We start from the raw sequence: 11,756 nt of genomic DNA on the forward strand, positions 1-11,756 counted from the left end.
TTTTACTAGCAAAGTACAGTAAAGAAGAATTGGACACGTTTGGACATGCCTTTGTAATATAAAAAGGTAAAATGTCTCTGATCGCAACTGAGATGTCTTAAACCCTGGTGCTTCCCAGCTGTATGGTGATTTCAGAGCGATGCACTGTTTTGGGTTTGACCACTGATGTTTGACTCTGGCTCTGAGACCACCGTGTCCACCATTCCCTCAGGTCAGCAGGACCGCATTGAGAAGGATATGATAAATGGTTTGCTGAAACAAACACATACGGGAGTTTAGACTCCAGCGTTGTGACGACCCTTTTTGTTCCATCATTTTCATGTGACCCTTTTGCTGAGGTCTCTGTTTCTTTAACAATTGTTTGGACTGATTTTGGAGCATCTCCTTGGCTGATCTCTCCAGGTGTTTTGTCATGGCCTGTTTGCTTCTGAAGGCTTCTCAGGTCCATCGTCTGCAGTTTCTGTTTGTACTCCTCCAGTGTAGCTTTGCATTCAGCAGCTGCTACTTTAATCTCAAAGAACTGATTCTGGAGGTCTTTCTCAAAGACTTCTTCAGCCTTGAGCTCATTGATCCAGAACTTGAGCTGTTCTTCTTCATCTGATGGTAACTCTGAGATGTCCTTGGCAGCTTGCTGGTGCTCAAACTCAAAAATCAACTGCTCTGTTGACTCTATTTTCAGCTTTAGTTCTTGCAGACTGGTTTGTTGTTGGACGACTAGTCTCCTTAACGCTACAGTCTCCTCACTTTCAGTTACGAGGCTTTTCTTGACCAGAGGAACTACTTCATTGGTGGTTTTCAGATCTTCCTCTGCACCTTTCTGTACAGTTCTCTCATCACAACATCTCCCTCGATTCCCAAGACAACTGATCAAAGGCTGATGTGGCGTGACTCTATTTTTGTCTTTTCTGTCCCTGGTCTGTGGTGTCCCACAGGCTAGAGAGCTTTTGGTTGGTTTTAGAGATGTGTTATCTGAATGCCCATTTCCTTTATTGCCCTCCTTGTCTTTTCCCTTATCTCGTCCTGATTGCTGTTTCCCGCCTCTACCCAGGTTTTCAAGCCAACCCCACGCTTCCTCCATTAGAGTCAGCGACTTCCTCTTGGGTCTCTTTGGTTCCTCGGTGGGTGGCTCAGGGTGGAGGCAGAGACGGGACAGTGGTGGGAGGCTCTGGCGGTGTAGGGTTGCGATTGCACCACTGCCTCTTCTCACCCTCCCTGTACCCTCCACTCGCCTCATTTGGGCTTTGGGCTGGTTGGTTTCTTCCCCTTGCGATGGACCGATATGCTTCAAAGTGAGCTGCACCTCCTTCCCTTGCTCTCCATATTTCTCCAGGGACTCCAGTAGACATTCATCTGGAGACATGTTACGCTCATAATCTTTGAATTTTTCTCGTAGGGTATATCTACCAGTGCGACCTAGGAGTGAAAACCATATTAGAAAGGATTTCATGGGACAAAATACATTCATTTGTTTTATCTAAATGAGGAACACTAGTTAATCATATGAAATGAAGAGTTCAAATTTGAAAAATTAATACAATTCTTATGCTAATATGCAAATTTGTTCATTAAATGTAAGTCCGTAGCCACTGGCACTTTGAGTTGAAACCAAAGAAACTGTGTGCACATAATGTCTGTGTGAAATCGAAATATAAATGTTTATTTTGCTAATGTTGTTCTTTAGGTGAACAATTAATCCATGCATGTTAGTCTTCAGTCAGAGTCTGACCACTTTTAGGTTTGGAGTTGTGGTCCTTGTGCTGACGTCAGTTCAGTTCAACAGTTTTGGCCACAATATTCTTAACCACGCTCCTCTTACCAATAGTTTGCTGTGAGGAAATGATGCACAAAAACAAAGCTGTTGTATTCCAAAGTTCAAGCTTGAATTCTGACCTGCGAAATTGAAATGAAGCAATCCCTTATTTTAGCGGGGCTACATCATCTTGTTTTACCCCATCCCTTTTGCAGTGCCATACAATTGAATTTTGCAAGCTCAAACTTTAGTGGGACTACAGCTTTAAGCTCCCGACTGTAATGATTAGTTAGTTTATAGAGCACATTTTTACAGCACAATGTTGCCCAAAGTGCTGAACACAATCAATACACATTCAAATAAAGCCTACATCACATACATAACAATAAAAACAAGGCAAACCCCTCAACATTAAAAAGGCTCAAATGCTAAAGAACAAAGATGGTGTTTCAGAATCTTTTTAAAACAGATAGAGTTGGAGCGTGTCTAATGTAGGGTGGAAGCCCATTCCAGAGTTTTGGGGCGATAACGGCAAAAGCCTGATCCCCACTCCACATACACTGGGACCTTGGTACCGAAAGAATAAATTGATCAGACGACCTTAGTGACTTACCAGGATTATATACAGTTCAAACCAGAAGTTTACATACACTCCAAAAACGGACATAACCATTTTTTAAATAATGTCTGATGGTAAATCATACTAAACGGTTACTATTTTAGGTCTGTTAGAATTACCTAAATGATTTACATTTGCTAAATGCCTGAATAATGAGAGATTTTTTTTTTTTATAATTTTTTATTAATTTCTAGAGTCAAAAGTTTACATACATTTCCTTAGTATTTTTTAGTTTTTTTTTTTTTTTTGGTCAAATGTTTTGGGGATCCTTCCACAAGCTTCTCACAATAGTTTTAAGGATTTTTGGCCCATTCCTCCAGACAGAATTGGTGTTACTGAGTAAGATTTGTGCTTGCTCGCACAAGCTTTTTCAACTCTGCCCGCAAATTTTCTATAGGATTGAGATCAGGCCTTTGTGATTGCCATTCCAAAAGATTCACTCTGTTGTCCTTAAAGCACAGTTTAACTAATTTGGCAGTGTGCTTAGGGTCATGGTCTGTTTGGAAGACCCATTTGTGGCCAAGTTTTAAATTCCTGGCTGATGTCTTGAGATTTTGCTTACCAGTACCTCCTGCAGCAAAACAGTTGGGATGGTGTTCCTAGGCTTGTAAGCTTTCCCCTTTGTCCTCCAGATGTAACACTGGTGATAATGGCCAAACAATTCAATTTTAGTTCCATCAGACCACAGGGCATGTATCCAAAAATTATTCTTTTTCCCAGTGTAATTTAGCAATTTGTAATCTGGGTTTTTTGTTGATTCTGGCTTGTTGATTTTCCCATGTTGTCACACAAGGAAGCAGTGTGTTTGACGTTTTCCTTAAATACTGTTCTACAGTTGTGCCTCCAATTAACTCAAATGTTGTCAATTAGCCAATCAGAAACTTCTTAAACTTTGACACCATCATCTGAACTTTTTCAGAGGTATAATAATCTTATTGTATGTAAACTTGACTTTCAAGAAAAGTTTAACAATTTCTCAAAAAATCTCTCTCTCATTATTCTGCTATTAACCATAGTAGAAACAAATTTGATTATCCTAACTTACCTAAAAGAGAAAAGATTTAGTCACATTAACATCTGACTTTTTTTTAAATGGTTATGTGCCTTTTTATACAGTGTATAATGATCATTTGCCAGATCATTTAAGGATTTAAAAACAAAAATTAATAGTTTAAAATCAATCCGTGACCTAACAGGCAGCCAGCCCAGAGAGGAAAGAACTGAGGATATGTGCTCATACTTACAAGTCTCTGTCAGAATAGCTCTTTCGTGCACATAGCTTTGCTTTATCATACTTCAGTGTATTGTGAATTCATTTTATATTGCCTGTAATTGGTTTTGACTCTTAAAGTGATGGTAGCCATTGACATACAATGCTTAAGGCTAAAAACATTTTTAATATGCTTTTGAAGTTAAAGGTCACCTGGGCTGAGGTGAAGTAAGTCAACAGCAATTTTTCTTTTTTGGGTAAACTATACTATATAAGGATAAGTTTCTGTTATTATACTAAGGATGCAATAACAGAAAGTGCATATACTGTATACAGCGAATACAGAACTATTTATTTCAATTTCTTTTTTTATTCAATTAAGCAATCATGAAGTCAAAGATTTTTCAACAGTTTCTTGTATATTGTCAGATATTGCAAGTATAGTCAGTGAAGACATTTTTTTTACCAGAACTTTATCTGATTTTGCATTCCAAAACTTTTTCGAAAACATAAAAAATATATATTTTTTATGAATGTTACAATGTTTTGTCAGTATAATATGAATCCATGGGTTTCACAACAACAGGCTCTCACTTTCATTATTTAGACATGGTCTTTAGAGGAAGTTAAGTCATCTCAGTTTGGGACAAAGTGAGGGTTAGTAAATAATGACAGAATTTTCAGCTTAGGGTGAACTATTCTTTAAGCCCACATATCCCATATTCCAGCAAATGCTTGCAGACTAGTTTGTTCACCACTTGATTTATGGTGTAGCTGTTGTTTATGAGCTATGAAAAGTTGGGATTGTAAAAGGCGTTTACATACCAAGTGCCCGTGCTAAAGCGATGACCACCTCCTGACATGTTGTTTTTTTAGTGACTCCACAAACAATGCGCTGGACTCCTTCAACATACACCTTCACCTCCATTCTAAAAGAAAGAACTAACGGTCTGTTAATTGTTTAAACATCTCTGTAACCCTAGAATTGCCCATTTAAAAGAAAAAATCAATCCAATAAAATTACACTGGGAGAAAATGTTCTTTTTTTATTACAAATGTTGATTTATGATGAAAAAAAAAACAGTATAGTGAATCTGAAAATTAATACAGCAGTTTTTAAATGAACAGAATAAATAAAAATATGTTTGCTGTGGTAACTAATATATACTTTTTTTTTTAAATATGTACATATGCCCAAGTCTGTTGGTGCGAGCTTTACCTGTCTTGTGATCTGAAGATTCCTTCAGCAAACTCCTAGTAAAATCCTTGCACGTTGATAAAGGGCAGTTTGCTGGATGTTGTCCTGGTTTACATGGAAAAGTCTTGCTGTCATCCTTGACTTAGCTGAACACGTACAACCCTTTCCCTTCAGTAAACACTCAGATCAACATTGATAACACTGACTGTGACTGTAGATGTTGGCATGTGGGTTTGTCTGCAGTGCAGTGCATCATTTCCCAAGATAATTTTTTTGGGATGCTAATTATTCTGAATCTGATTAAACATGTTCACATTTGTTTCATTCTGGGGCCAACACAGGGCTTCACTTACTGAAATATGCTCATCCATATCTTAAAAAAAAACAGTCAAACTTTACAATAAGATTGTATTAGTTAATAGTTAATGCATTTATTAACATGAACAAACAATGAACAATACATTTATTACTGTATTTGTTCATGTCAGTCAACATTAGTGAATTAAAATGCAAATTCAAAATTCGTGAATGAAAATGCAAGTTAGTTCATATTTTCTCACAGTGGATTAATTAATGTTAACACACGTGAATTTGGATGTTAATAATACATTAGTAAATGTTGAACTATGATTAATAAATGCTGTACAGTTTCATTATTAGTTCATGTTAGTAAATACATTAACATTTCATGTAAAGTCTGATTAAAAAAGAACTTGAAGTTTTAGTAAGACATCAGATATTAATAAAACAACGTGCTGTGAGCTGCTATTTAATACATTTTTGGACTCATAAAGCACGAAATAAAACATTTTACATTCTATTTTGTAATATAAGATTTATATACATAATCTTTACAATATATGGCTGTTGAATAATGTTTTGTGGCATCTCCAAATATGTTTACATTTACCTATATATGTAGTTGGTATTTAAGTAATGCTTAATGTATTAAAAATACATTTTAAATATCTAATTTTAAATCATTTTAAAAGTCTCAAATCTTATTAAAATCTAATTGTTACTCCTCAATAATTATTCTTAAAATATTCACAAATCAATAATTTAGACATTTATTAATTATAATACACAGACAGTTAGTTGAGATTTTAGTTTAATTTATGGACTTGTAACTTTTTTTCATAACTGAATATACAAAAAATATAATTTTATTTTAGCATCATATAATGTATGGACTGCAGTATTTATTAATCATTTGCTCTGGTCTTATTTTTAGATTTTTTCATTTTGTTGTGTTTTAATTCGTTGTATATATATTTATATATTTTAATATATATTTTAGGATTTATTTTAATTTAGCTTTTGTAATTTTAAAATAAAACTTTAATTTTAGTCAATGTTCACAATGAATAAAAGATATTAGTCAGAAAAAAACCATAAACTTGTACACAAACGCAGGTGTGTAGACTTTTATTTTGAAAGCCAAGATATTTGCAAAGAAATAAGGTCCATACTTCACACATTCATTCTGCTTGAGCTGCCCGCCAGACGACGTTGTTTGACAGATAAACATGAAGATCCTAACATGGAACATAAATGGGATACGAACGTTTAAAAATGGTATTAAGAAAATCCTGGATTCATTTGACGCGGATATTATCTGCGTCCAAGAAACCAAAGTTACCCGTAAGTGTTTTACATTAACGCGGGAGTTTGAAAGAGTAGATGTACTACCACATGAGCACTAGGTTACTTGTAAGGTCTTCATAACAGCACAGCTAACATTACTGCAAACATTTCTTACAGGCGACCTGCTGGACGAGAAAACAGCGATTGTCGACGGCTACAATTCCTACTTTAGTTTTAGTCGAGGACGAAGTGGATACTCGGGTAACAATAAACAGATAATGGTGTCTGATTTTAAAGTATGCAAAATGATTAAAATGACAAATTTGATTTATATAAGCTTTATATCGACGCTTATATGTTGTATATACAGTAAACGTATACTTTTAGCTACTAACGTTAATTGTAAATGTCAACTACTCATGAACTATGAGTGTGAACAACCTCATGTTGTCCATTACAGGTGTTGCGACCTACTGTAAAGATACCGCTACTCCATTTCTGGCCGAGGAAGGATTGACAGGTCTACTATCCAATCAGGGAGAGGTTATTGGTTGCTATGGTGACCAGGTAGAGCTGACCAGCGAGGAGCTTCTGGCTTTGGACAATGAAGGAAGGACTGTCATTACCCAGCATCACTTCATGTGAGTTTATAAGTTTCAAAGGTGTAATGAAATCAAAATTTGCTTAACTTTTTGACGTATTAAAGGTGTATTTTGACAAATTAATGTAATATTTTAATTGTTTTATGATTGTTTTGTGAAGTTTTTGTTAAGTCTAAAAACAACTTTTGTTGTTCAGTTTTTTTGTATTGAAGCCAATCTGCCAAAACCGCAGCCATTTTATAAGCTAATAGAGTGAATAAAGTCAGTCTCCACAGAAGATTAAAGGGATAGTTCAGCCCAAAATTACAATTATGTCATCATTTACTCTCTCTTCACTTGTTCCAAACATTTATTGGATTCTTTTGTTCTTCTTTTCACAAAAGAAGAGATTTTGAAAAGTGTCTGAAACCTGTTATCATTGACTTCCATATCAGGAAAAACAATTACTATGGAAGTCAATGGTACAGGTGCAAAATGCTGAAGGCTTAGAACAAGTAAAGGGTTTGTGAATGATGACAGAACTTTTTTTAACTGAGAGCTACGTTTTGGTTAGCGATTAATTTAGAGGTCTACCAGTTTGATACACACTTCTCAGATAACGTGTGCTCAATTTACTTTTAATTATATGTTATAATCAATAAATAATGAAATTCATCTATGTGAAGACACTGACCATGTTATTGATTTCTCACAATAGTTGTCAACAATGATTTAACAAGGTAGGAAAGAGATAAATATCCATATGAAACACATTATTTCTATAAATCTCTGCAAGTATTTCCATTTTCAAAATGATCACTTCTACAATATTTTTACTAGTCACTAACAGTTTTTAACAAATCATGAACTACGTTGTTTCATGTTTGTACAGATTATCAATTCTGTTTTTACTGAAATTATCACCAAATCAACAGCATTTTTAACATAGCGACACGTTTATAACTATTGTAGTTGCTCCGAGTTGGACATCAGAGAGAGGGGAGATTACATCTATTCTAGTCTTTAAGCACATCTTTGCCTTCCTGTCTGAAAATGCCTTGTTTTTCGTAATCAAGAAATGTGTAGCTCTAAATTAGGCTTCGGTTGCTTTTTGGCGGTTTTTCACTGGTCTAGTGCGCTGCCCGGTGGGTAGTTAGCATGGTAGCTTGCGTGACACGTTCTGAAATGTCTCTAAATATTGCGCTGCTTTGCCATCGCCACAGTCACCCCACAAATGAAGTAAAAAAAATAACTTTTCCTCCTATTCACTGTGAAAATTATTTTTCTTTCTTTTTTCTGCCATGTTTTCGGGGTAAATCATCAGCATCATGTTGGTGACCCCTAGTTTAATCTAGGCTAAAACGTATTGTCAATGTTTTCTGACAATATTTTTTTTATTCTCAGTGGTAAAGATGGACCTCAGAAGCTGACCGTTATCAATGTTTACTGTCCCCGAGCTGACCCTGACAAACCTGAGAGAAAAGAGTTCAAGCTTCAGTTTTACCGACTCCTCCAGTGCAGAGCTGAAGCCATCTTGAGCTCAGGGAGGTGAGAGAGACATCAAACATCACCTGTTCAGACACTCAAAAAAGCATATATTGTTCAGGAAGTGATAAAAAAAATAGATTCTTTATGTTATTATGATTCAGGTCTTTCTTCCTAAAAAGTTTCTCATGTCTTTTTGTTTGAATAATGCATCCTGCTGCCTCTCTTCAGTCATGTGATCATCTTGGGTGACGTGAACACCTCTCACAGACCCATAGACCACTGTGACCCAGATGATGTGGTAAGTCCTTAAACCATGCTTTAGTTAATGTTAGTTATCTTACCAGGTTTGACAAGTGATTAGAAAAATGTACAATGCACAAAAATCCACAGTGAAATGATGTGACAGTCTCTAGGAATTCTGCTGTTCAGTGTTTATTATTATTATTAAAGGTTCCACTAACACTTGTCCATGTAATGGCAGAGAATAAAGAGATGCTAAAATGTAGATCCAATAAAAGACCTGCCAGTGTTCTGAGGGTACATGAAAGCTAAAATCCTGACTGTTTGTATTTGTGCACAACTGTGTTCATGAGACTATATTAACTTGGCCAAACACACACACACACACACACACACACACACACCATTGTGCTCTATTTTGATGCATGAAATCCTAGTCATGCAACAGTCAAGGTCAGAACATTTGGTAAATAATACACTACACATTATGTGAATGTCCCGATTTTGAGTCCCATTTCATGGACCTTTCCTGATATCAACCAGTCCACTTTTATCAAATTATTTTCTTTTTGCAACTGGTTAAGAAAAGGCATGAATTTTTTTTGCTGTTCTGGCTTTTAGGATAACTTTGAAGATAACCCTGGGAGAAAGTGGCTGGATCAATTCTTGTTTAAAACTGCGGAAAACACTGAAAATGGTAATACTGCAGATGAACCTGCAGAAGTCTTCCAGGAATCAGCCTCTGGTGGCAAGTTTGTTGACTCTTTTCGCTATTTCCACCCAAAGCGCTCGAATGCCTTCACATGCTGGTCCACACTCACGGGCGCAAGGCAGACCAACTATGGCACACGCATCGACTATATCTTCTCCAACCACTCTCTGGTGGAGACGGTCTTTATTGATGTGGACATAATGCCTGAGGTGGAGGGATCTGATCACTGTCCTGTTTGGGCACAGCTCAGTTGTACCCTTCAGTCTAGTCCAAGATACCCACCAATGTGCACTCGTCACATGCCAGAGTTCATCGGCAGACAGCAGAAACTTTCACGCTTCCTGGTCAAAATTCCAGAGAAACAGAGCATTTCTAACGGCTCTGAGGAAAGTCTGCCTGGGTCACAGGATGCTAGGGAAATTCGGGAAAACCTGAATCCTGTTGTACAGAAGCAAAATGTAGGAAAGAAGAGACCTACAGACCGAGAAGACACAAATGCACTCAAATCTAAAAAAAGCAGGACAACAAAAACCGAAAGTAATACTAAAGGAAGTCTTTTAGCTTTCTTCAAGCCTAAGCAAACACAGCTGATACCTACAAAAGAGACCTGGAGCCAGAAACAAGCAGAATCCTGTCAGGATGGCCCAGGTACTGGTAGCGACTCCAGAATCTGCCCCAGTGATTTGCAGAATGATGTGAATGTCTCTAAACTCATAGAGATGGAGACTGAAAATCAAGATGAAGTGGAAGGAGAATCTACATCCATGGACAAGCCAAATGACTGTAAGAAAGGGCCATGCACTGGTTTTTGGAAAGCGGTTTTGCATGGGCCACCTCAGCCACCACTTTGTAAATCACACAATGAGCCCTGTGTCTTACGGACAGTGAAAAAAGCGGGACCTAATTTAGGCCGGCAGTTTTTTGTATGTGCTCGTCCTCAAGGTCACGCCTCCAATCCTCAGGCCAGGTGTAATTTTTTTGCATGGGTAGAAAAAGGAAAGTAGATTGAACTTTTTATTTCTAAAAGTACTGTTTTTATGTTTTGATTATGTGTTTGTTTTATATGTAGTTTTTAAAATGTGCTTCTATAAATAAATAATGCTTTGGGTGCTATTGTCCGTGTTTTTCACTCAGGGAATCCAGTGATAATCCTGTATTACTTCGGTTACTGTTTTCTTTATTGCTGCTGGAGCAGGAAATGTGTTTCAATTGTGAGTTACATAGAATTAAACAACTGTTACCAAATGCTGAATTTAAAATGAGCAAAATAGGAACAAACAATTATTGGAAAATATTAACCTTTAAATATAATGGAATTGATGTATTGTTTTAGAAACTAATTCAATAAAATATTCTGTTAAAAATGTAAAACCTAAATGTGATTAGCATGTTGTTGTACACTGGTGGAAAGAGTACTAAAATCACACTTAAGTAAAAGTACCATTACGTGCCTAAAAATGTAGTGCAAGTAGAGTAAAAAGTAGACCTTTCAAAAGTACTCAAGAGTAGTGAGTGTAACGCTGTAAAAGGCTGATGCACTGACATGTAATTTGTGGACGTTTGGAAACATAACATTCTGTAGTGCATTCAGTTATTGCCCAGCAGGCACACAATGTCATAAGACGTCAATATTAGGTTAGATTTAGGTTGTGATGTCAGGTGATCAAAATTCAATGTCTAGCCAGTGTCTAAGGACAACCTTATTTTAATGTCCTATAACAACGTCAAATGACATGTTATTTGGTTGATTTTAAGTTGTGTTAAAAACTGACCAAAATCCAATGCAGAGCCAACATCATATTGATGTCAAATACTGATGAATTCAGGTATGGCAACCAAAATCCAATGTCTGACAGACGTCATAGTGGTAACGCTCACACAACAACAAGTTGTAATATCATTAGACGTTGATATTTGGTTGATTTTAGGTTGACCGTTTGACATTGGCCTAATGATGAGTTCTGATGTCAACCTGATTTTCATTTCCAAACAAAATGCAACACGTTGTGGTACAACACCAATTTGACATCATGTTGACATCTTGTGCCTGCTGGGTGTTTAGGGCCATTTCGGTCATCATACTGTACACAGCCATCATCTTCTCATCAGTGACATGCATCTAAACAGTCCCTGGGTCAATGCATATAAAGATTTTGGACATCTTCTTGGACACTTTTAATGCTTCCAAACAATTTGCTGCAATTTTAAAGCGCCCATGTCTTGAGGTAGTTCATGATGTAATTTACCTTTTGTGTGTGATTTGATTGGACAGGCAGGACTGAATTTTCTTACCCCCATAGTAGTGACCGCAGGTTGAAGGAAAGTAGTGGAGTACTGACACTAAAAATGTACTCAAGGGAAAGTAAAAGTT

General features: G+C 36.6%; 2 protein-coding genes across 2 annotated transcripts; one reads left to right on the forward strand and one right to left on the reverse strand.

Annotated features, from left to right (window-relative positions):
- Positions 1 to 97: 97 nt before the first annotated feature.
- Positions 98 to 4,507, reverse strand: rassf11 (Ras association domain family member 11). Its single transcript, XM_056464111.1, has 2 exons — positions 4,405 to 4,507; positions 98 to 1,413 (listed from the first exon to the last, which is right to left on the reverse strand). Exons 1-2 carry the CDS (start codon positions 4,505 to 4,507, stop codon positions 98 to 100), a joined length of 1,419 nt encoding a protein of 472 aa, XP_056320086.1.
- A 1,632-nt stretch (positions 4,508 to 6,139) lies between these two features.
- On the forward strand, positions 6,140 to 10,501 carry apex2 (APEX nuclease (apurinic/apyrimidinic endonuclease) 2). The gene is made up of 6 exons (XM_056464390.1): positions 6,140 to 6,421; positions 6,542 to 6,625; positions 6,825 to 7,005; positions 8,350 to 8,493; positions 8,662 to 8,731; positions 9,295 to 10,501. The coding sequence occupies exons 1-6, from the start codon at positions 6,307 to 6,309 to the stop codon at positions 10,387 to 10,389; spliced, it is 1,689 nt and encodes a 562-aa protein (XP_056320365.1). The 5' UTR covers positions 6,140 to 6,306; the 3' UTR covers positions 10,390 to 10,501.
- Positions 10,502 to 11,756: the final 1,255 nt, after the last annotated feature.

This window comes from Danio aesculapii, chromosome 8 (genome assembly GCF_903798145.1).
Source record: "Danio aesculapii chromosome 8, fDanAes4.1, whole genome shotgun sequence".
NCBI classification, from domain to species: domain Eukaryota; kingdom Metazoa; phylum Chordata; class Actinopteri; order Cypriniformes; family Danionidae; genus Danio; species Danio aesculapii.